General features: G+C 35.1%; 1 protein-coding gene across 2 annotated transcripts in view; it reads right to left on the bottom strand.

The window, feature by feature from the left end:
- Window positions 1–9,806, bottom strand: part of Su(z)2 (Suppressor of zeste 2) — a 31,621-nt gene extending 21,815 nt beyond the window's left edge. For both annotated transcript variants that reach the window (XM_075309456.1, XM_075309457.1), the window contains exons 1-2: window positions 9,361–9,806; window positions 61–366 (exon numbers count right to left, since the gene is read on the bottom strand). In XM_075309456.1, the coding sequence (XP_075165571.1) occupies window positions 61–295 (235 nt within the window). In that variant the 5' untranslated portion in view covers window positions 296–366; window positions 9,361–9,806. The remainder of the gene's footprint in view (window positions 1–60; window positions 367–9,360) is intronic.
- Between the last annotated feature and the right edge of the window lie 17,560 nt (window positions 9,807–27,366).

The raw sequence follows: 27,366 nt of genomic DNA, 5'->3' as shown, positions 1-27,366 counted from the left end.
ACGAAGATATTTCTTAAAAAGAGGGTTTAGTCTTCTTACCAAACAAATGTGGGTACTTACATGTATGCATACAGGCATCAATCGTTGTCGGATTAATCAGGTAACCCTGACACAGTTGGCACTTGAATAAATCATTGAATGCATTGATTTTTGGTTTTGGTGGATAAAATCGATCCATTTTTCCTTCCGTGTTTCTTTCCTTTGTATTGGCATTAAAATTAATGGTGGAGGAGGAACCGTTTAACGTAGTTGCATTTAGAGTAGATTTGTTTATAGATTGCATTACAACTTGCATAACGTTGTGGTTGTATTTTATCCTAGAGCCTCTTTATGATTGCACAAGCCACGTTCAATTTGTTAATTTTTCTAAAATGAAATATAACACCAAAGGAAAATTAAAAACAATTCACCGGACACAGTAATAAGAGCTTGCGGTTTTAGTTGGAATAAGGCATAGGGATTAAAAATATTACAAAGATAGACAATTAAAGGTTTTGGGTTAGGTTAGGTACAGTGGCAGCGCGTTTTTTAGGCTCACTTAGACTAATCAGTCCATTTGGATACCACAGAATTGATCTTCTCTCTTATCAATGAATAGGTACTGCCCGATTCTATGTAAAGCTCGTTGACAAGGGAACTCCTTCTTATAGCTGAGTCCGAACGACGTTTAACATTACGGTGACGGTCACTTAGAGAAGCTCAGAAATGTAGACAAGCATTATTGAGAGGGCATAAACCACCGCTGAAAAAGTTGCTGGTGTTGGGTCGAAAGTGGGCCCAACGTAGAATCGGGTGGAAATTATTTATAGGAGAAAGGTTTGCCAACTGTCGTATTACAATAGGTCGAGCTACAAGCGTATGGGTACAGAGTGAAGCGGAAGACAGTACTAAGAGTGTCTACAATCGTTTTTGTTTTTTTTTTTTATTTTAGAGAAGAGTAGAAACACATAGAGGTCCTCTAGAGCATTGAAGAGAAGATGAGACAGCTGTAATAGTTTATTGAACTAAACGTAGAATAGGGCAGCACTCAGTGATAAAAGAGAAGTTCATCACTGTGGTATTACAACGGACTGAATAGTCCAAGTGAGCCTGAAATATCGGTCTGCCACAGTACCTACCCTAACCTACGTCGTCGTAAAAACGGACCTCCCTTAACTTAGAGCATGTTATGATTATTTTTGTAGAGCTAAAACTCTCAATAAACCAACTCATGTTTCACTAGCCAAAAATGTTCATGATTACTTTTCTTTACAATCTGAGTTTAGAGGAAGAAAACTTTGGGCCATTCCCTCAAACCGTATCTTTATTCTTTGTTTACACTCTTGATTTCCACCTGCAAACCATGAACTTTGTACCGGTCTTTGCCTAAATATGATATTCCGGAAAATTCTATGGTGACCCCACTTAGCCCCCCAGGTAGACCATATTTCTGTTTTCTCACACTATAACTTCAACTTAAAGGCAAGAAAGAAACTCCAGCAACAAAAACTAAAAAGACCTAACAAGACAAGCCCAATGACTTTCGGAGTAAGAAATTCCCGGACAATAACACTTTCAAACAGAAGAGTTAAAGAAGAAGCTCAAATAAATTAACAAAAGTCATAATTAAGTTGTAAACTGACGCAAACGAAGAAAAATGATGTCAAAAGTCATTATTTTACCATCAGCGCAAAGCAGAAGCCGGCAGCAAACAGCACCACCATGAAACCAGGCAAGCAACGACGACGACGAAACAGAAACAGCACTTCAACTTTACCACTTTAGCATGGCCAGAGGAGAGGGAGGGAGTATAGTAGTGGCTAGTAAAGTTGGAGTAGAACTGTGAAACTTTAACCGTTAACTCACGAATTGGTCTTTAGCAGAGTCATAAATGAAATGGGTTTGTGCATTTAATATTACGGTATATGGTGTGTGTGTGCGTGAGAGAGAGAGAGGGAGAGATGAAGTCTCACCGAACTTCCCACAAAACTCAAATCAAGCTAATTTATTTCATTAAAACTTTGCATTGGAAATTGAATTGGGTATGATGCACGTGGTGCGTTTCAATTTTCACCTTCAACCAAACCACACTTCTAACTTCAATAAAATGCAGTCAAGTCTAACCTCTTTTAAATTACTCAAAAAATAGATATTCCAAAGAATAATGTACTTCTCTGTTCATCACATGCTTGATTGTAGCTAGCAAACACGTGGAAAATTCCCCCACAATCCCACATTCCACAGAAAAGACCAATAAGAATACTCATGTGCGAAAGCATGAACATCGAAAATTGGTTGAGCATGCAACAACAGTTCAAATGTCATATGGGGAGTAATGAACTGTGAAACGTGATGTGAATGCCATGTAATCAAGTCAGCCTTGGATCCTGGCGCATTAACATAAGAATTTTGCAGCATGTTTAAGAACCACAGAGTAGAGGAGTTTGGTTTCAGGCCAAGACTCTTTCAAACTACCAAAATATTATTACCCGGCAATGACTATTTAATTGCCCTTCCATCTATTCAAACTTTAATCCAATCAATCCTTTTGGGTCGAAATATCTGGCATAAAGAATTGAGTACAAGAGTACGTAAGTCTTTGCTCTGCAGATTATTTGACCAACATATTTGAAGGCAATGAATTTAATAAGGCATTAAAGACATATGTAAATATGTTACCAAATATATCAGATATGAATAGCAGAGTATTGAAAGGAACTACTATTTACAGATTTAACATCAAATATTTGTCACTTAAAACAGGAAAATGACGTCAAAACATCTGTCGCTTAAAACGAACCTGCGTATTTTTATTTAGTTATTAAAATTTCTATAATAATTACAAATTATAATAAATGTATAACTAAAAAAGTAACCAGCCAGGCTATCGGCTTAGAAAGCTTCCTATTCTTCTCTATGGGAGAGCAACCACAACAACTCAGAACCTGCATGTCTTCATCTCTAGATGCCTACGTAACACTTCTTATGGCAAAATAAAATGTCACATTCGGAATTATGGAATAGAACATGAAAATGGAAGTAGATAGAACACAGATTAGCCAAACATTTCAGGAACAGCCCCAAGGACCCCCAGACGCTCACGACGGCCCTGAAACACATGGTGAAGATAAGTCTCCATGGAACTAAACGGATTGAATATGTCGTGGAAAAAGTTAGATTTTGTCACACAACAGAAGAGAATGGAATTTTCTTGTAAATGCCCTATATTCCCAGACGCTCACGACGGCCCTGAAACACATGGTGAAGATAAGTCTCCATGGAACTAAACGGATTGAATATGTCGTGGAAAAAGTTAGATTTTGTCACACAACAGAAGAGAATGGAATTTTCTTGTAAATGCCCTATATTCCCAAGTGGAATGAAATAAAGGAGAAAAAATCCGGTGAAACTCACATCTACTGGGTGAGGAGACTATTAACGTAGTGAATAAATAAAGAAGGCATGAAAGGATGGAACATCGTAAGGACTCCATATGAACATAATGCGTTCTCAAAAATATTTAATGTAGTATAAGTACAAGAATTAGAAGGGAGAGAAAGATCAAACTTAGCTTACAGTCGCAGGCTCAACTCAGCCCATTGGGATATCACAGATTAAGAACTTCCGTTCTTATCACCTAGAGATCACCTCAAACATGTTTAAAGAGGACGGAGAACATATATCATGTTTGTCACAACCATGTTACTTTCTTAGAAGTTATGCATTTGATTTTGGCAAACTTGCATATGTTAGACAAGTAAACAATGTTTTCCAAAAATTTTCCATTTCGCCATCGAACTACAACATTGTTCGCTTGAATCTATCATATTCTTTCTCTGCGTGATTAGTATAGTTCAGGTATAGTGACAGCCCGATATTTCAGTCCGTTGCGATGTCACAGTGGCGAACTTCTCTCTAATCACTGAGTGCTCCCCGATTTTATATGTTCAGCTCAATCACAAGGGACCTCCTTTATGTAGCCGGATTCGAACGGCGTTCCATATTTCGGTAGAACCACTCATAGAAGAAACGTTAACACACTCAGACTTTCACCAGCATTACTGGGAGGGGATCATCCACCGCTGAAAACTTTTTGGTGTTTGGTCCCATTACCCTTTATATGCAAGGAGGGTATACCAACCACTGCACCATAGCGGTTCAGCGTGATGAACAAGTGGTACCCGATTCGATGTTTAGCTCAACGAACTCTCTTCAAGGGCTAGATGTCAAACTTAAAAAACGACGAGAGATGCTCAATTTTCTTTTACTCTCTTCTAAAAGTATATATGATTGTAATTCGTTTGTTTACAGTCTTATTATTGTCTTAGTCTTCATTCTGTGACCATTCGTTTACAAATCAACCAGAGTGGATTCTTTCGACTTTTCGTTCTCCAATTATACCGCATGTAGTTAGGGTTTCCAGATGATGGTTTCCGAAGTCCGGGACTTTGCGCAGTACATTCCGGGACTTGTAAGGACAAGGAAAAACAGTCATATTTTATGACAGCGAACATTTTATATCAATCATCAATATTTTGATGTTTCATGAAAGTCGAAATATTTCTCCAAATATGCTATTGTAGTTTTTTAAATTCCGGGACAATATAGGCGAATCCCGTTCATCTAGCAAGCCCAGATATTTTGACAATACGAAAAGGTTCGCAATCTTGCAGTCCATTTCGATTTAACTCTTACAGCCATTCATCTGTCCGCCGTACCTAGGTTAGGTTAGGTTAGGTGGCAGCCCGATGTATCAGGCTCACTTAGACTATTCAGTCCATTGTGATACCACATTGGTGAACTTCTCTCTTATCACTGAGTGCTGCCCGATTCCATGTTAAGCTCAATGACAAGGGACCTCCTTTTTATAGCCGAGTCCGAACGGCGTTCCACATTGCAGTGAAACCACTTAGAGAAGCTTTGAAACCCTCAGAAATGTCACCAGCATTACTGAGGTGGGATAATCCACCGCTGAAGAACTTTTTGGTGTTCGGTCGAAGCAGGAATCGAACCCACGACCTTGTGTATGCAAGGCGGGCATGCTAACCATTGCACCACGGTGGCTCCCTCCGCCGTACCTATATTCATATGGAATTTATACCTTCCGAGCTCCCAAACAAATCCACTACGCCATCCCTTGATCCATTTTTGAAACAATTGTTCTCTTTGGTAAATACAACATTTGCTCATGACTGTTCATCTGACCGCAGTTTCCATTTGTCCATAACTGCTCATCTGGGGACTTGTTTTTATAGCACTCTGAATGTTTGTTCATGCATTATTATTGTACCTTCAAAATTTCAATACTCCGAGTTTTTCTTGATTTTTTTTATAGACGCCGCTGTAAAACAAACAAAAATTTGCCAATTATTGAAGCTCATAAAATCATCAATTTGGCTGCTGGGTGAGAAATAATTATTTTATGCTTCGTTGTGTTTTCTCACACAGGCTTTTTTTGTGGTCCTCCAAACACGTATTCCGGCAGTGATCGAAAATCTCTTACGAAGATATGACTTCAACAACCACAAATCGATCGATCATTTGGACCGAAAGAAACCTCACTAACAAGGGAGAAGAGTTAATGTATAGCTGAGCAAGTGAATTATGTTTACAGTGATTCTTGGTCTTTGCTGCGATCGGTCAAGCAAGCTCACAACGAAAGAACCGGCTTCGTTACAAGTGCGTGTTTGCAGTTGTTGTTATTGTCGACTTTGTCTTCATCTTCGTATTTTTGTGCACGCATTTTTCCGCCAAACATTGGAGTTCACACATTCATTGATACACTAGCTGTTACACGTTGTGGCGTTACGCTTTCGTTAAGACTACCAGACAATTGGTACACCGGCTTTTAGTGGTCGGTTTTGTGTTTTTCATCTTGGCCTCTGTCTTCATCATCGTTTTACCACGCTCGATACGCATTCAAGTCTATTGAATTGCGAGTAAACAACATTAGGCACACCGACACACTCACACAATAAATCTCAGCGTGGAAGAGAAACACGCAGAGGCCAGAGCACAAGCACACACATAGACCGCGAATCAGTCAAAACAGTGGCAAACAAAAATTCACTTTGTTGAAATGCCGACCCTAATGAGTGAGCCCGAACGAACGAATGTATCCAACAAAACAAGTGTATCACACCGATAAAAAACCATGCCAGCAAATGTGTTTGTATTCCCATACACACATTGGATGATTGAGTATCTGAATATTCAAGTGAATTTTTAGTTTTGTTTTTATCGTAACATTCTTCTCATTGAGGTGCTCCGTGTGTTACCCTCTTTTCGGGTGGGGAGGGAAGGGGGATTGTTATGTTTACTGTTACACATTTCAACGATGTTACGTTTTTGATTTACATCATTAGCATCCCGCATCCTTGTTAATTTTTGTTTTTGGCACACACAACTGAATTACCTATACAGACCCCATTAACCACCCAACAAATGTGTATCCACTGGGAGAGTTTTGTAATCAATTTACTCTTCTCTTGCCATCACAAAAAAAAAACAGAAAAACAACAAACAGACACTTTACATGGGGATGTTGTTAGAGAATTGTCTCTGTCATCTCTCTGTCATGAAATGAATGGGACTACTGTGTTCTTGTTATTGTTGTTGCATCCACCGAACTACCGAATTCACACGGAGATGGATAATTTGTAATGATTGTCCGGCACAGCAACCAGTTCGGGAGCCACCAGAAAATTCAACTGAGTTGAACATAACTTTGAGTTTGCCAAAAAGCGATTTATGTATAGCTAGGCAAGAAGCCAACCAGCTATTCATCCATCCATCCACACATTTATTCGTTGAATATGAAGACGAAAAAAACAGAATTTTACAGTCTCAGCCATTTTTGTTCATTCGTTTCATTTCTTCCATCTATCTATCCATACACCCAACGATCCATCCATCCATCTATCCATATAACAAACTACCAACCGAACCACCTAACATTCGTTTCGCTGTTCGTTAGTAAATTTGCTGTGTATCTATTATGGATTTTGTTGTCTTCCTTTTTTTTGTATCTATCGCTCTGTATGTTTACTACGTTATTTTATTGCTCATTCTTCTTCTTCTTCTTGGACGACGACAACGACGAATGTAATGCCAAAAAAGCTAAACAATAACGCGCGCGATTTGTCTTTTACTCCTAAAAAACTAACTAAGTATGAATACTTGGGGTTTTCGATAAAGAGAGTATTTAAGAAGAGGAAGAGCGAGAGAGCCAGAGAGTAGGTGTTGTTTGGCTAAGATTTGTTGCGATGTGAAACTTTCATCTCTTTAAAAGGTTCGACGCACATTGTACTAGATATGGAGTAACATGGGTGACCAGATATCGCCAACATAGAAAATGCCACTTGTAATGGGCAAGATTTCAAGAACCTTGTATGGCGCACTGAAAAAATTATTGCCAAAGTAAAAGATGTCGTGTCTTAAGAATGCGAATTCCTCCTTAAGTGTTTTTACTTGATCCAAAATGAATAGTTTTCGTTGTAGGTTTTTTGCCTTTAGAGTTAGGTGATTGGACCACAGAATGGATACTTTTACCAAAAAGAAATATTTGTTGAACTAAGGCCAACTTGGCTGAAAGTATTTTTTAATATTACGTAATTGTCCCTAATTTGTATGTTTGTTTGTAAGATGACTACAGCTAAAAAATTCAATAAAAAAATATTTATTTGCATTGTTGCCGAACCATATATGCGGCTTCTTTAAAATAAAGACCTCATTTAGGCCGCTGTCTAGCTGAAAGTGTAATTCTTTGCCTTACTTCAAATACATACGACTGTGATGGATATTTCAATGATTAGTCTCCTAAATTTATTGGAGCTATATCTAAAACTGAACCGATTTCTTCTAAAATAGGGTTCTAGTCTGACACAAAACACATATTTGTGCCAAATTTTAAGTCGATTGGACTAAAATTGTGACTTAGACATTGATTACAAAAATGTGTTCACAGACAGACAGACGGACGGACATAGCTAGATCGACTCAGGGTCCGGCCCTGAGTAACATTTCCAAACACACTATGTATCTATCTCGTCTCCTTCTTACTTACTACCCTGTTCTACAGTGTGGCGCAGGATATAAAAACTACGAATTACGACTTTTTTCTTGTTATCGCGTACATTATATCTAAATTTAATCTGAATTTATATATAAATTGCGCCATAAAAGTATCCTTAGAATAATCCGCCGTTTCTTCAGCTCGGAATCATCATTATCAAAGTTACTGAAGGAAAGACAAAATCTCTGCCCTGGATAAGGTTTTCTTCAGAGCATATAAATATTAGGTTCAACTCTTTGTTATGAAAATCCAGCTTTCTCGAGATTTGCAAATCACCTTCCCATACAAAAGGGAGATTTAAAATTAAAAAAAAAATTTCGAGCATAATATAAAATGTACTAACATTCATGAACTTAAAAAATCACTTTTGATTTAGAAATTCTTGTTTGTAGGTATTTGTCTCCACTTCCAATAAACCATTTTTTATTCGTGGTCATACCGGCTTTTTTACACTGGCCTTAATGTAAACAAATGGATACGCACAAGAGTCTGGTAACCCTAAAAATAGATGTTGAAGTTTAAATTCCAATACGATAGCAAGATTCGGTACCCCCATACCATAGAGAGCTCCCAAGAGCTGTGAAGAGATTCGGAGAGAATGAGAATAAGAATCGCTTACCACGACGAATGTCACGTGTCCCTGTATAATAAAATTTTCTTCATCAAAACAAATTTCACTCTCTCTCTCTCTCTCTGGGTAGCCATACTCTCTCACTATAAGACAACAGAAAAACAAACCAAAGAAAATAGCCACACAACCACCCCAAAACATCCCACAACCACAACACTATAGGCATACGTATAACGTATCCGATGAACACACACGCGTACATACATTACCGGGGCGAAATAGACAATTTTAGAGAAATTTTTATAAGGCGAAAAACACAGTGTACTCTTTTTCATGTTTATTGTGTTTGTTGTTGGTGTTTGTTTTTTGTTTATTTCTGAATAGAAACAAAGTGAAATTTTTACGACACTGTCGTCCGTCTTCTTTGCTTGAGCTTAAAACTCTCCCTTCATTGCTTTGATTGCCACCGATTTTGTTGTTGTTGTTATTTTTCTTTTCATTTGAACAAAATAAACCACAAACAAAAATAAACGAATACATAAAGAGGAAATGAGAAAAACAGGAAGGAAGTAAAAAGGGCGATTTTTAAAGAAGAAGAAACTTAAGTTTTCCTCATAGCACAACCACTATATTTTTGAATGACTGTAAAAATTTCCATATTTTCGTTTTTTTCGTTTCTTTTGCTTTATAACGAAGCCGGCATAACCTATGCTTCATCTTTTTCTTCAATACTAACTTTTATTATTATTTTGTTTTTTTGCTTTGCAGGGAATGATTTATTGATTTTTAACAAAATTCCATTATTATATTGCTGGTTTTACCGCTGCTACTGCTGCTGTCATTTGTTTGTGTTTTTTGCTTTGCTGAAAATTTACGTTGATTTCTCCAACGTTTTTGTTTTTTTTTTTTCACTTGTATTGGCACTTCTCTTTTTTCACTTCATTTTTTTTACGATAAAATTGTGTAAGCACGCAAAAAATCGATTTGCCGTTTTTTTCTTTTTGTATTTGTTTTTCTTCTTTTAGAAAAAAAAATAAAATCACAATTGCATGACGATGAAAATACAGCAGCAACAACAATAACACAATTGAGTGAGATTACTTCTTCTTCTGTTTGTGTCAAGTGGGGAACGCGAAACGGCGAACCTTGTTTAAATTTCCACCGACCGTCTAACCGAACTTTAGCAGCACTATCCACAGACTAACGGGCGCAATTGGGATTTTTCGCCAGCTAAGCACAGCGAACTGTGTTTGCCTCATTTCCTATTAGACTGTGCTGGCTACTCTTTGCCGTAAATGAGTTTCTGCTCGTAGCTTTTCAATTGTATTCAGTCAGAGTGCAAGTGTGTGAGTATGTCATTTTGTTTCTTTCATTTGCTCATGCATTTGTATTTCTCGTCAATAATACTCTCCCACTCGCTCTCGTGGCCAAATGTACTCGAAGAGAGCAAACACAAGGCACACACACTCATACACACCTCGAATTGGTTCAATGAAAAGTGATGCCTCCCGCCATATCTTATACAGCAAAGCCTACCCCTTTTGTATTCGTACTCACCACTGATTGGCTGTTCCACTCCGGGCATTGCACATTCGGCTAGCTGACGAAGTCAAACGATTGAACACGAATTTATTGTTGTGTCTTGTTGTTGCTGTGGTTGGTTGTGTATATGCGTGTGACAGGGTGTGAGCTGTTGATTCGTTTGTCGCCGCCTGTGCTACACACACGATGCGTGCCATGGATTTTATGTGAGAGGTGTGGTGTGTTGTCCTTCATTAAAATGAGTTCGCCGTTCCTGTTTAAACAGCCCCTTTTTTGGTCGCTGCATAGGCAATCACTGAGAGTTCACTTCGCCCTCCCGGTTCGTGGAGACATTGTGCGCGCGCATATTGCCTCTCACAAAAATCTCTTGGTTTTGCTTCATGAAAATCGTACTTACTTACTTTTGTGTGTGTATACCAATCATTTTAAAATTCATCGGACGCCTGATTTCTTTGCCCATCGACTTGAACTGACTGAATTTGAATTTGTTTTTATTTTATTTCTGAATTTGCATTTTGTATAACGCAAATCACTTTGTCTGTCCGTTTGTATAAACAATTGTGTTCATTTAAATAGCATTGAATCAGCAATGCTATTTAGACGATGTTTGTATGTTTATACATTTTTTGACAATTCTTGTGTATGTATATCTAAATGACGTCATTTTCTACTGAGCTTCTTTCCAATACAATATTTCTGGCTCAATTAGGCCAGTTTTTCAGTGTGTTGGTATTATTTATCGTGTCGATAAAACAGTTGATCCCATATAAAAAATGTACTAGGAGGATGAGAAACTGACCATTAGACTATTCAATCCACTGTGGGAAACTTCTCCTTTCTATTTTACAGAGAGGGAACAAATTAACGCTGACCAATGTTTTAGCGTTTGGCCGAATCTAGGATTGAAACTACGACCATTTGCATATAGGGCAGTGGTTAGACTAGTGTTGTAGTCGGATACTTCAATAATTCAATAGAGGTACGACTTTATTTAAATCCATGCTAAATATTAGCAAAATTATGGGGATTTGGTGGAGAATTTCCATAAATTTGCGGATGTTTTTCCCTCTTATTCCACGGCTTACAAACACTGTTGCCACTCGAACCACAAAAATAATCTATAACAAAATTTGGAAAAAATGTTATCAAAAATATTTTGTCAAACTTTTATTTCTTGCTATATTTGTTTATTTGTCAAAATTGTATTTCTATAGAAAATGTTATCAAAATTTTATTTCTATAGAAAATTTTGTCAAAATTTTATTTCTATAGGAAATGTTGTCAAAATTTTATTGCTATAGAAAATTTTGTCAAAATTTTATTTCTATAGAAAATTTTGTCAAAATTTTATTTCTATAGAAAATTTTGTCAAAATTTTATTTCTATAGAAAATTTTGTCAAAATTTTTTTTTCTATAGAAAGTTTTTTCAAAATTTTATTTCTATAGAAACTTTTTTCAAAATTTTATTTCTATAGAAAATTTTGTAAAAATTTTATTTCTATAGAAAATTTTGTAAAAATTTTATTTCTATAGAAAATTTTGTAAAAATTTTATTTCTATAGGAAATTTTGTCAAAATTTTTTTTCTATAGAAAGTGTTGTCAAAATTTTATTTCTATAGAAAATGTTGTAAAAATTTTATTTCTATAGAAAATGTTGTCAAAATTTTATTTCTATATAAAATTTTGTCAAAATTTTATTTCTATAGAAAATTTTGTCAAAATTTTATTTCTATAGAAAATTTTGTCAAAATTTTATTTCTATAAAAAATTTTGTCAAAATTTTATTTCTATAGAGATGTTGTGAAGTGCCTCTCAACTGGAGAGGACTATTTTCCAAAATCTACCAAAACATGAATAATTCTACCAATCTACCAAACAGTAAAAAATTTACCAATTTTTGTGGCAACCGTGCTTACAAAAGAGCATACACAGGATTTTATTTTGAAAGGCCAAGCGCTAATTTATAATTTTACTTAGCTCTGCTAAGACATTTGTCTGCAATTGTAAATCATTTAATGACGACTCGGGCCTAAAATTTTGGCCTCTAACCAGACTTCATCTCTGATATGGACTATATATCCCACTAATACACATTGTAAAAAAGCTTGTCCGGTTCCAAATATTTTGTCGTTACACTAATGATTTTGATACTCAATTTAGGTAAGGACAATATTTAAAACACAATTTTCTTTTAAATTTAAGTTTTTCGTATGTGATTCTAGGAAACAAACTTTAATTTATTCTTTCCATCATGTGCTTTTAGAGTCCTTTAAAATCAATATAACGGCAATATAAATTTCCTAATTCGGACCCGACTATAAGTAGAAGTTATGCTTTGTTTCAATTAAAAAAATAATTAAAACAAAATGTTTTAAAAAAACTACAAAAAATAGTCAAAATGCAAATTTAAAGACGTTTTCATAAATTTTGAAGATTTTGAAGATTTATTTTCTTTCATTTTAGGATACCCAATTTTAAGTTGAATCTCTTAACTATAAGGGCAAAACGAAAAGTTTATCGACAAGGATAAAAACTTTATATGAGATAAATGCGTATTCGGAGTCGTATTTTAAGGACACGAAATATGTAGCCTCACGACAATATTTTTATCAGTGCAGAAATTATGACGTTGGTTTACCTAGCACAAAAAGCGCGGTATTTGATTATTTAGAAGTAAATTTTCGTTCATAAATATCTCGAACTAGCTGGTATTTCACAAATGCTATATCTATTTTTTAATTATTACTGATGTTTTACAGCAGAGTCTAATGCTTCATATTTTCCAGAAATTGGGAATGTTTGTAAGGAATTTGAATTTATATTGGCGATTTTTGGTGACGAAAGCATCATAATTTGGGGACAAGAGCTAGAAAAATACTAGCAACACTGAGCTGCTTAACAGTTTGAAAGTCTTGGGAATGTTAACAGCTGTTTAATTGTTATTTATTTTTAAGATTTTTTTAACAATATAAAATTAGAAATTATTTTTCATGTTAGCCTGATCTGAAACATGCGATTAACGTCCAAACACCGAAAGAAAAAGCGTTCGTCACATTGACGATTGAGTTTCATCAATGCGTTTTCGTCTATGCGATGAAAAGTTTCGTCCATGGGAGTATTTCGGTAGTCCACGTGACGAAATCAATCATCAAAGACAATTTTTGTTCTTTTCATAGTTTGTCACATTGATGATCTAGTTTCGTCTATGAGACGAAATTATTTTCTTCCCGATTCAGCGAAAGTTAACCAAAATTAACATTTGATTTAAATTAATTTCGTTTATATGAAGTCCCAATATATGAATTATACATATTAATAGAAGTTGGACAAAAGTTTTAAGTGTTTTATTTTCATGATGTATCAAGGATGCTGGTTTACGTCAATGCGATGAAAGAATCTTCAAATTGATGAAACACACTTTTCTCTGAAATGTGTATCAAAAAATCTCAATGCTAACTAAAACATAAAACGATATACGGTGTATATAGTATATAGATGTTTGTAATTTACATTTTTCCATTAGTACTAAAGTGAACCACCTAAAAGTCGAATCACTAGTCAATGTGACGAAACAGTGTTCAATGTGATGATAAAATTCATACGTTCTGTAGATGTGTGTTTATTTCTCTACCTAAAAAAACACACACACAACCAAATGCGCTTGCTACGTTTTGTTTTTAAAATAACTGTACACAGCTTTTATTAATGAGAGCTAAGTTATTTTTGTTGGGTATTTCATGCTCTCTCCACATTTAACTTAACTCAAACGAGTATTTGAGCAAACATTTGTTCACATGTTTGTTTTTAAATTGGCTTCCAAGACATATGAGAACAATAAAAGTCGTCAAATTGACGAAAATAGTAATCAAATAGACGAAAAGTTTCATCTACTCCGTTGACATGTATTCAAATACTAATGCAATAACACATCCATACGTAGTTGTGTGGTAGAAATATTGTTTTTTTTTTCTGTGCGGTAAGAACATTTCAAATGGTTCCTATCAGTTGTTGAGTTTAGTCCAAAGTGTAAAGGTGGTCGCGCGTGCCGAAAATAAAGGGCTAATGCTTAAAGATGTGAAAGTGAAAAGAAAAACAAAAATGTGAGTAAAAATAAAACAACATGAAGTGTTATATATGGAAAAAAAATTTAACCAAAATGACGAGTTTTTTATTTTTTGGTCAATTTATTTTTTTTAACATTTATATGTTATATGTTTATGGAAGTATTTCTAAATTTACAGATAAATGCCGCAACATTTTCGTTCTGTGAAAACCGAATACGGATAAAGAAATTAAAGAATAAAGATGAATTGGATGAGCAAACAATTCAAAACGAAAAGGAACAGTTGGGCGCAAAAAGGGTGAGTTAAATTTTGTTCTAAAAGGATCAAATATATTTTAAAATTCTTTTTTATATTTTTTTTACTCCACAGGATGAACCCATGAAACTTTCCATCCTTGGTGATCTAAACACTAATTAAGGTAACAGAATGTTTGTGTGTCTAGATGGTCAATTTATCAAAATCAACAGCTTTGGTAGATGTGTATGAACAATTTTGTATACGTTTTTACTTCGTTAGTTGTACATATTTCAAATAAATGAAATTTAAATTTAATTAAGATAAAAAACAATATGGTTCTTTATTAAAAGTGTCGTTGAAAATATTTCTAATAATCAATTTATCAATTTGATGTTTACATCGTATTGATGAATCGATTAAATTAAATTGATGAATCTATTACATCATATTGATGAATGGATTACGTCAAATTTAGGGAAAGAGTTCATCGCTATGACGATGGCGTTTGTAGCGATGACGAGCGAGAATCGTACTTTTGAAGAAATGCATCATCGCATGGATGAAAGAGAATAATCGCAGATACGAAAAATATCATCACATAGATGAAATACATTCATCATCTGGACGTAACATAGTTGTATATGGGATGTAAATAAGTTCATCACAGGGATGAATTCAATTCATCGCTATGACGAAAAAATCCTCAATGGGATGAAATGTTACGTTAGCTCATTTTTGACGAAAAATTCGTCACCGTGATGTAAAGATTCATCCTCATGACGTACTTTTTCCTTTCAGTGAATGCATCATTATTTAATTCATGACTTTATGCACAAACAAAATTAAGGAACTTGATCAATAGAGTCATTGAAAAGAAAACGCCAGATACAAATATATACACGCCTGACTGTAAATGTTTCAGTTCGGCCGAACGAATCTTTCCACATCCTTTAGTAGAGTTTTGGCTGGGATAGATAACTCAATTTTGAGTCCTTTATGCTAACTTCTTATGGAGAAAACATCTAGGAATTTTCCTCTTACAAATTGAATCATCTTTACTCCCACTATGCACAATCTCTTCATATAGCTCCAAATCCCTTAATATTATTTTTATTTCGTTTTGTTACTGCAGGAATACAACAACACGAAATTTATTTTTTTTTGTAAACGAACCTATTTTTTTTTTGTATAAGTTTCGTGTCCTACAAAGTAGGTTGGATCGATTCATTTCGGATCAATATTTTTTTTGAGTGTAACCGTATTTCATTTCTACTTGGACTTTTCGCTTGTTTTTTTTTATTTTATTCAAAAGTCGGAAATCGATTTTCGTCTCCGTCCTATAATGGTCTGCATGAAAGGAATCACCAAACTGGTTCTCTCCTTGACCCTACCTTTAGGCATGGAAATATATTTACCTGATATTTGTGCTATTTATACTTCATACACTATAACAATGCTATTTCCTTATCCATTACTGTAGTGGGGTATTGTGGTGCGACTGCTCTGACTTTGGTCCGTTTTTTTGATGTGCGTTTGAATGTTCGGTTAGTCTGATATCTGGTATTGGCCTTGGCGTTAATTAAAAATATCAATTTTTTTATTGCCGCTGTTTGAGTTTGAGCGTTTTTGTTTTTTTTTCGCTTCAGCTTGGTCCGTTTCTGCTTCACCTCATTTGGATTATTATAGCGATTGTTTTCGTTGTTGTTGTAGTTGGTGTATGCCTAAATGATTGACGACTGACCAGTGTTAGATGTTTGCTGTCTCTGCTACTAAGCCGGAGGCCGTCTGTACAATGTTCCCTAGTTGAACGTCGTTAGATTGTGTGTTTGCATGGCTTTGCATATTCGCATAGCTCGTGCCAACCAACCCAAGTTCTTCTGGTCTGGTGAGCAACTGTCGTGTGATAGTTGTCGTCATCGTCAACGTCTTCGTCGTTGTTGTAGTTGCTGTTGTTGTTGTCATATCTTGCATATCTAGCTGGTCAAGTAGACTATCCGCCAAGACGCATTCCATTTATCCCCATGTATCCGAACTTTATTATTAGTTAATGGTTTTATTAGCACCACCAGGGCACAGTGGCTACTGATGGTTTATTTACATGCTCGTGCTATGTTATTGTTGTTGTTGGTCGTGGTGGTGCTGGTATCTTTAGCATTTGATTAATGCATAAACTGCATGGTGAATGGGAGTTGTTATTGCTGCATTATCCAGACGACTGGACAGGAGGTTGGTGGATAGTCTCTCATAGATGGGTGGATAGTGGTGTACGATTGTAACGACCAGCTTTACTCATTCGCCTGCCACGAGTTGTGTGTCGTCTGTTGACTGTCGCCTTATAGCTTTTGGAGATCGATGATGTCTTTGCACACAAATCAAACTCGTTCCAGCGGAGACATTGGGAGCGATATTGGCGGTAGCTATTTACAGTGCTAAATTAAATTCTTTGTGCAAATTCAAAGGTGTGGTTGTTGTTCACCATAGATCTTGTGTTCCAGCACCGTTCGTTTCCATGTCTGGTTTTATTTGCATTTGAACCTGATGCCATGCACATAGAAAAAAGATTTGTAGTAGACGTGAAATGCCATGATTTTATGCGTAGTATTACTACTTTACATTGCGAGAATGATAAATGGCATAATTGATATGGTTCTAAACCAACTTCGAAAAAGTACTTTTCTAAATCCAAATGTCCTTTATCACATTTGTGAAAGCAATAAAAGCCCTAAAGCTTAAAAGACATGATTATTTCATTATGAAGAGAGTCACCTCGATCGTAAGGTTTTCATGCCAGCCGTTGTACAAAATATACTTTTATTTAAATCATTACAGTAAGGAAAAATTTTTGTTTGGGTGTACCGATGTGATAGGTTAGAATGGGACTTAGGTTATGTTAGGTTAAAGGGGCAGTCTGACAGGGTTGCCATTTTGGTCCGATCAAACCAAAATTGGTCCAAAAAATTATTAATTTTTAAATTTGGTCCGATGGCCGGAGCAAATGGAATTTGGTTGATTTTGGTCCATTTTCGTCAAATCGGTATTTTTTTTCAAAATTTTCTATAGAAATAAAATTGTGACAAAATTTTCTATAGAAATAAACTTTTGACAAAAATTTCTATAGAAATAAAATTTTGACAAAAATTTCTATAGAAATAAAATTTTGACAAAAATTTCTATATAAATAAAATTTTGACAAAATTTTCTAATTTTGACAAAAGTTTCTATAGAAATAAAATGTTGACAAAAAAGTTTCTATAGAAATAAAATTTTGACAAACAATTTTCTATAGAAATACAAATATGATAATTATACCCTGCGCCACACTGTGGAACAGGGTATTATAAGTTAGTGCATATGTTTGCAACACCCAGCAGGAGACGAGATAGACACATGGTGTCTTTGGCAATAATGCTCAGGGTGGGTCCCTGAGTCGATCTAGCCATGTCCGTCCGTCTGTCTGTGAACTCATTTTTGTGATCAAAGTCTAGGTCGCAGTTTAAGTCCAATCGCCTTCAAATTTGGCACAAGTTCCTGTTTTGGGTCAGAATAGAACCCTATTGATTTTGAAAATCGGTTCAGATTTAGATATAGCTCCCATATATATATTTCGCCTGATATGCACTTATATGGACCTAGAAGCCAGAGTTTTACCCTGATTTGCTTGAAATTTTGCACAAACGTAACACTTGGTCGTATAGTCAAGTGTGCAAAATTTGATTGAAATCGGTTCAGATTTAGATATAGCTCCCATATATATCTTTCGCCCGATATGGACTTATATGGCCCCAGAAGCCAGAGTTATACCCTAATTTGCTTGAAATTTTGCACCAGGAGAACAATAAGTACTATAGTCAGGTGTGCCAAATTTGATTAAAATCGGTTCAGATTGAGATATAGCTTTCATATATATCTTTCGCCCGATATGGACTTATATGGCCCCCGAAACCAGTGTTTTAGCCCAATTTGGTTAAAATTTTGCACTAGGAGTACAATTAGTAGTGTAGTCAAGTATGCTAAATTTTATTGAAATCGGTTCTGATTTAGATATATCTCCCATATATATCTTTCGCCCGATTTTCCGTCATATGACCGCAGTGATCAAAGTTGTAGTCCGATTTACGTGAAATTTTGCACAGGGAGGAGAATTAAAATACGAAGTATGCATGTCAAATTTGGTTGAAATCGGTTAAAATTTCTATATAGCTTCCAAATATATGTTTTTCCGATTTGGGCAAAAATGACCAAAATACCCACATTTTCCTTATAAATTCGCCACTGCTAAGTCGAAAACTTGTAAAAGTGACTCAAATTTTCCTCTATTTCTAATACATATCTATCGACCTTTATATATAGCACCCAACACATTTGACGGATTTGATATAGTATCGAAAATGTGGATTTACAAAGTGATGCAGGGTATAATATAGTCGGTCCCGCCCGATTTTAGACGTTCCTTACTTGTTTTTTCTATCGATGTAAAATTTTGAACAATTTTGAACTTTTAAATGATATTAATTTAATTTGGGAAAAATGGTCCGCTGGTTCAATTTTGGACAAATATTGGTCCAAAATAAAAATTCATTGTGGCAACACTGCAGCCTGATTAGATTAAGGCTCGCTTAGACTATTCAGTCCAATGTGACACCACAGTAACTAAAAGTATCTATTACATATATGGACTTCTAGTTTTGTTTTTGTTCTGTTGAACCAAACTGATTGTTCCCAAAATATTAGCAGACTGTTATAAAGCTATATACCCCTAAAATTCGCTTACGCCTTACACAAAACGCAGGACACTCACACAAGAGGTATTTAATTGATTCCTTATTTAGGTTTGTATTTAAAAATTGCTGGAATTTATAAATTATTCAAGTGAGTGTGTAAATATAACCATAGCGATAGTCGGTAGGCGAACACTTATTTACGTGTATTTCTTATGGGAAGCCCAAAATCCGCGACGGAATACCGTGACGGCTAGCGGCGTGTCGCTAAATTAAAGCTTATTCTAACTCCTTGGCGAAAAATGGTATAGTGTTGCCATCGCTTATCAATTTTTTTAACTCACCACTAGGAATTGCTGTTGCCTGGACACGTGTAGATTATTTTTTCTTGAAATAACTCAACAAATAACAAGGCATTGTATGTTATTATTCAACTTCATTGTTTAATATTGTCAAAGCATGCTGTATTGACAACAAAAACGCTAGGAAACGTGAAAAAGGGAATTATTCGCCGTCAAGCTTATTGTATTTGCCGTTGCGGCAAAAATGTTTCGCCTACCGCCTATCGCTATGGTTATATTTACACACTGAGAGAAAAGATACTCAATGCTAGAATGACTCGACTAGGCTGAGCAGGGTACCTTAGTACTTTCTTTACTCAAAAATTAGGCTGAGCAGGGTACCTCAGTACTTTCTTTACTCAAAAAGTACCAAAATTTTACAAAACTGCTATTTTTATCAACCCTAGAATCAGCTGAACATCGAAAAAGGTTTATAGTAGGTCATTTCTCTCTTCTCATCTCATTAAGGTCCGTGTGGAACTGTCTATAAGAGTACCCAGTAAAAAAATTTGGAAGCTCTTCCAAACGCACAACTTTAAGAGTACTTCAAGAAGATGCACTCCCAATGATGTTATTTATTTTAACTACCCAGGAAGTACTTTTAATTCAATTTTTTATAACTTGTTTTTTTTTCACACTTTTAATGGATAATTTTAACTTTCAAATAGGTTAAAAACAGAGTAAGAATTCATAAAATGGTACAAATCATTTAAATTTTGTCGACAAAAATGCTAAATCCAATCTGAAAAAATTGTAAGTTTTTGAAAATATTTGAGATCAAACGTTTCCGACAAGCGTTAGAATCCATTAAAAATTATAAAAAATTATAAAAATTATTTATTTGACAAAATATCGCAGAAATTTTTAATTAACATCCAAAACATTGAATTCGGATCACAACTAAAGAAGTGATGCAAATTCAGTGCAACGGCTGTTGAAATGGAGGACTTCCGTCCTATGACAAGCCCATGTTAAATTCATCGATTCTGCGTCAATTTTGCACCACTTCCGGATCCAAAAAGAACATTTTCATTACTTTTTTGGCTACCCTTTTTTTGCTCGGTAGGTGATTGGCAACATTAGCATTTGCATATATTTAAAAATCAAGGTAATCGTGATTGAGTTCAAGCCTAATGGAGCGAATCAAGTGGCTAACGATTGGATAATTTGCTGTAAAAGGATATAACAATATATACGATAAACGAGCTCAAGGCAAAGTGTTTAAAACTTGGTGAATTTGCGAAAACTATGTTCTCTGACGACAAAAGTTTCTTTATTGAGCAATTCATACATTTCAAACATAATCGTGTTGACTTAGCTGAGCTCTTCTACGACGGCCTCCCGAAGCTAATTTCCATGATTATATGATGAGTCCACACAATAGCTTTCCTATTTGTCAGATGGTGATTCGACGGATTTTTCTGTTAGCCATTGATTGTGATGATTCGATATTAAAGCCATGTCTGGGATTTGTGCTCACTGTCAAATTTTACAATGAAAGGCACCGTGGAGCAGTGCAGGATTACGACTTCTATCATAGTCTTAGCTGTGGTTCATGTCCTCTCGTACTGATGAAAAGACCCATGAAAATGTATGCTACACACAAACAAACAAAAAATATTGGCTGCATATGATGGATTAATCAACCTAAATTTTAGGACGCGTATTTTACACAATGTTAGGGAGAAGTTTTATTTAAAATAAAGAAATTATAATTAGATAATCTTTGCTTTAAATTTTTGATTTAAGGAAATAATCTTTAAATAAACAGAAATATTAAATCTTTCGATAAAATCTAAAAGGCTTAAAAAAAGGCGAAAACTGAAAAATTTGTTTACAGTGAAACCTCTAAAACTTGGACACTCTCAAAAGTGGAAATTTGTCGTGAAATATTTGCTATATTCACCCATTAACCCTATTCGTACCAAGCTACATGTGTAACGTTAAGTACCATGCAGTGACTATAAATCATTGGTATTAAAAATTGAGAAATTCTGAAAATTTTTAATATTTTATTTATTATAGGGTAAGTTAAAAAGACAATTCAAGTTTAAAAGACATAAGCTTTTCGTATCTTTTAAAGTAATTATTTTTTACAGTCATATTGCATCAACACAAAGTATTAAATCTATATTATACCACCAAATTTATACCACCAAAAACTACTAAACTGTACAATCACTAAAAAGAATTAAATGTCAGTCTGTTTGTCGACTTTATATCTGTTGCTAATTCCTTTACCGTTAGTTTTTCACATTTTTCCACACACGTTTGTTTAAGTGACTCTTCATCTCTGTTTGGGTCTTTACGCCAGTAATTCGCAAAAATATTTATAAAATCAATAACAAAAATTTTAAAAATCATATGTGATAGTTTTCTAAAGAAAAATATTTAATGGAGGAATACGTGGAGTTATGGGCCGATCTGTCTTAACTGTTATCAAATATGCAACTTTTAAAAGTGATCCAATGTCACTGCTAGGTACGAAAAGGGTTAAATCTAACCTCTCAAAATGAACAAAATTTAGGCGAGCGTGTGTGTTCACTTTAGAGAGGATTCACAGAATCTTTTGCAATTTCGATTTTACATATTAGACCTGAACCTTAATTTTAATTTTATAAAGCCCAGTTTAAAGTTTTTTTCTCCAAGTGTATAAATGGTTCTTTATAGAAGTATGTGTACATTTTTTTTACTCTGTGGGTATTTTAGGGAAGTTTGAGGGAGAGAGGAAAAAAAAAGAAAAATGACTGCAATTGCGTTTTTGTGGTTTGCATGTTTAATTACAATAACCCTACCTCCCTGCCTAGCTGGCTGGCTGACTGCTTTGCTGTCTATTTCCATTGCGTTTTCCCTTTTGTGTTTACCAAGAACCGAAACAGCGTACGAGCGCATTTCTAGGTACTATGGACGTTGGTGTTGGCCACAATGAGTTTATTATTACATAACCGCATATGGTGATACGTGGATTGTTTCATCGTCCATATTAGCTGGAAAACCTCAATGTGGAAAAGTCGTGGGAATCAATAGTTGATTGTTGTTGTTTTTTTTTATACCCTCCACCATAGGATGGGGGGTGTATTAACTTTGTCATTCCGTTTGTAACACATCGAAATATTGCTCTAAGACCCCATAAAGTACATGTATATTCTGGGTCGTGGTGAAATTCTGAGTAGATCTGAGCATGAACTTCCGTCCGTCTGTTCAAATCACACTAACTTCCGAACGAAACAAGCTATCGACTTGAAACTTGGCACAAGTAGTTGTTATTGATGTAGATCGGGTGGTATTGCAAATGGGCCATATCGGTCCACTTTTACGTATAGTCCCCATATAAACGGACTCCCAAATTTGGCTTGCAGAGCCTGTAAGAGAAGCATATTTCATCCGATCTGCCTAAAATTTGGTACATGGTGTTGGCATATGGTCTCTAACACCCATGCAAAAATTGGTCCATATCGGTCAAATATTATATATAGCCCCCATATAAACCGATCCCCCGATTTGGCTTGCGAAGCCTCAAAGAGAAGCAAATTTCATCCGATCCGGCACCCATACACCCATAGAAAAAATCATGAACGGCGTGGTCATTTCAAAACGATTCGTTCATGAAAGTGAATCAACACACATGCGTTGTCAAACGGAGAACATATGTGGCCAATCTGACAACGTTAAAATAACATCATGCGTTGTCAAAACAACAACCAGCGTTCATGATCTGAAAACGTAATGGTTACGAATTTAAAAACAAAATTAAAAAAAGATTTCCGCTACCGTGACTCGAACCTGTGTCATCTGCACCATACGCGTTAACAGTCGTCTTAGCACATTTCACCACCGGCGGAGTTGCCATAACAACGTCTAAGGATTATTTTAAGAATTTTCATGGCCAAAGAAAAACGAATGCCGTTTATGAAATCGTGAACGCCCGTGGACGAAACTGTGAACATTCCGTTTTAATTTTTTGTCAACGTTTCCGTTTCATTTTGTCACCGTCCGTTCACGATTGCGGAACGCAATTTTTTCTATTAGTGTATAAACCGATTCCCAGATTTGGTTTGCGGATCCTCTAAGAGAAGCAAATTTCATCCGATCCGGCTGAAATTTGATACATGGTATTACTATATTTATGTTAGTCTCTAACAACAATTCAAAAATGTTTCCCTATCAGTCCATAATTATATATAGCCCCCATATAAACCGATTCCCACATTTGAACTCCGGAGCCTCTTGGACGAGCAAAATTCATCCGATCTGGTCGAAATTTGCAACGTTTTGTTAGTATATGGCCGCTAATAACCATGCCAAAATTGGTCCACATCGGTCTATAGTTATATATAGCCGATCCCCAATCACACAAAAATTGGTTCATATCGATTCATAATCATGGTTGCCACTCTTTGGGAGCCACCGTGGTGCCATGGTTAGCATGCCCACCTTGCACACACAAGGTCGTGGGTTCGATTCCTGCTTCGACCGAACACCAAAAAGTTTTTCAGCGGTGGATTATCCCACCTCAGTAATGCTGGTGACATTTCTGAGGGTTTCAAAGCTTCTCTAAGTGGTTTCACTGCAATGTGAAACGCCGTTCGGACTCGGCTATAAAAAGGATGTCCCTTGTCATTGAGCTTAACATGGAATCGGGCAGCACTCAGTGATAAGAGACAAGTTCACCAATGTGGTATCACAATGGACTGAATAGTCTAAGTGGGCCTGATACAGCAGGTTGCCACCTAGGCTAACCTAACCTAACCTAATATCCGTTGGGGCACAGCATCAATGGTTTCCGGAACAATAACTGATTTTGGACGACTTTCACGAAATTCGTCTTGGAGCCAATTACGACCTCAGTTGAATTCACCATACCATCGATAAACACTGGCCCCTGGCGGAGTTTCATAGCTTATCGATGCACTGTTGTTGAGTTAATTCAAGTCGAAAATTTTTTGTAAAAAATAATTGTACGAAAATGTTCACCATTTAATTCCATTTTTTGGGCGAGATGAATCTCATCTAACAACTGAGCCAATAGACATTTGTCTATTTGACGGGCAACAATTATCCGCTAGTAAATTAAGAGTTGAGGTATCGAAACTATTTATCAGATAAATTGTACAACCAATTTTACAACAAACTTTACTGTATGTTGTTTGAGCAGACGTTTTATAAAAAAGGCGTCACCAAGGAAATCTTTTTGGATCCGAAAGTCGTGCAAAATTGGCACTGAAGCGATTAGACTGCAGTAGCCCAGAATATGCATCACTTGTTACGGTGTAATGCGAATACAGTGCTTTGGATGTGAATAAAAAAATACCAAATAATTTTTGTTTTTATAGATTTTTATGAATTTTTAATTCATTCTAACGATAGCCATACTTTTGAACTGAATCTCTATAGGTCAAAAATTGAAAACTGTGATTGAATATTTGTCCTTTAAAAAATCTTAATGTGGCATTTTATCTCCACCGACCAAACTCGGTGCGCATATGATAGAATTGACAAAATTGGCCAAATTACCAATCCTCTCATTGATGTGGAAAAAGTTACTCCTAAGTTATTAATCGTGTCCAAAAAATTTGGATCGATATAATCTTCCCTTCTCCTCGTTTGCATTTTCTACAAAGTCTCTTAAGATTTAATCTCCTCGGCAGCCGTTTGCGAAAACCATTTAAAATCTGTTTTGGGCAGAAATCTGGCCATCAACGAACAAATTTCATTAAAATCTAGCCAATGAAAGTGATTAAGTTCAGAAAATTCCTTATAATGAGTCATTTCATTGTTATAACGAAGTTTTTTAACAGTGTAAATTCCCCACATAGTATAGGCCCCAACTGGGTATTATCCCAAATTCTAATATATAATTGTTGATGGTTTTATGATTTTCTAAAAATTCTTTGAATTAAGTATTCCTAAGATGGACTCCTGGTACGAGTAGATAGGAAGATGTCGATCTATGTCGCAACAATAAAATACATCCTTTTCACCGGATGTCTAAGATAGATCCCCTAAAAGTATGTATGATTATCTTGAATTATAACAACAACAAAAAACAAAACTTTTCCATCAGCAATGAAAAAAAGAAGAAAAATCATTTCAAAAGTTTTCTTTTGTCTGAAGGAAGCGCTTTTGTTGGGGAACTTTTCTTTTGTCTGAGCTAGCAAGACAATGTTACATTGGCTTCCTCTAGCTTCGGTGGCAAATGAATATCCATCATCCCATCATCCAAGCATATCACTATGGGATTTTCATTTTCCTCAACTTTGCAAGTTTATCTCCTCCATGGAGATGTAACAAAGAAAAAGTTTTTGCAAATAACGAAATAGCAAAGAAATTTAAATTTTCAAATCATACGAGTTAAAGCAGGAATAATACTAGCATTCCCCGAAAGGGGTGGGAAAGGCTTGAAAATATAGTAAAATATTTTTTTAATTTACACCAAATATTTTAAAAGCGAAACATTTTACACCATAATAAAAATTCACAAATATTTTCAAACATTTTACATTAATGTCTAGTGGCAGTGGCGGTACTTCACATTTATGAGAGAAATAAACCCAGCAAAATATTTGCAGTATAGTTAAAAAAAAAAAAAACTAATATTGACTTACTTCCATATTCATGAAAGTTAACATAACATAAACGTTCCTACGATAAACTGTCAATAAATTATTATGAATAAGGGCATTAACATACACCCAGAGAAGGAATATGATCACCTCAAACATGTTTCAAGAGCAAAATGTTATTTTTGGATGGTGACCATGTAACATGTTCGCTGCAACCATGTTATTTTCTCGGAAATTATGGATCTCATTTCGGAAAGCATATTATGTTTGCCGAGAAAATTACATTTTTGCGACAAACATGTTACATGGTCTCCATGCAAAAATAACATTTTGCTCTTGAAACATGTTTGAGGTGATCATATTCCTTCTCAGGGTGTAAGGAATATTTATTTAAAAGAAAATTCATACAATTTTTTCATAAAATTTACGATTACAATATTTGAAATTTGTATCAAAACTAGAAAATAAAACTTCCAAATCACAGTGCCTATGTGGGCGCGCTGTTTTGCCAATCGATTCTGGTATCATTTATGTAAAAATATTCCATGGTCCCCATACAAAAATTTCATTGTGCTCTTGAAACATGTTTGAGGTAATCATATTATATCTCTGTATGTAAAATAATTGAAGTAAATAAAATAATTGAACTAAAACAAATAAATTTAATGAAATTTTAATTGTTATGTTACAGGTAGACTAACTACACACACAAAAATAATATATGAATTTGTACATAAATGTGTACATTTTTATAAATTTATGGATTTTTTCATAAAAAATGTGTACACCTACATAATATATTGTTTTCGTAAATACTTGTTATGAAATTATGATTTTTTTAATAATATATAGGGACGGTTTCATAAAATTAATGAAACTTTACTTAATGTATCAAAAATACGGGGTTTCTCTTAGCGTTAGAGGACCATAACATAGAGTATTTTTATTTTATGAATTGTTTTCATATAATTTATGAATCCCGTGTTTGGAAAATTTTTGTGAACACTATTCATAAAATAAATGTATTATTTTTTGTATGTACAATTCATAAAATAACAAGTATAAACGGCCGTAAGTTCGGCCAGGCCGAATCTTATGTACCCTCCACCATGGATTGCGTAGAAACTTCTACGAAAGGCTGTCATCCACAATCGAATTACTTGGGTTGTGGTATCTTAAATCGAAACCAAAATTCAACCGAATCGGATGAATTTTGATCTTCCAAGGGGATCCGGAGGTCAAATCTGGGGATCGGTTTATATGGGGGCTATATAT

The sequence above is a fragment of the Haematobia irritans genome, chromosome 5 (genome assembly GCF_050003625.1).
Source record: "Haematobia irritans isolate KBUSLIRL chromosome 5, ASM5000362v1, whole genome shotgun sequence".
Taxonomy (NCBI): domain Eukaryota; kingdom Metazoa; phylum Arthropoda; class Insecta; order Diptera; family Muscidae; genus Haematobia; species Haematobia irritans.
This window is presented reverse-complemented; position numbering and strand designations above follow the sequence as displayed.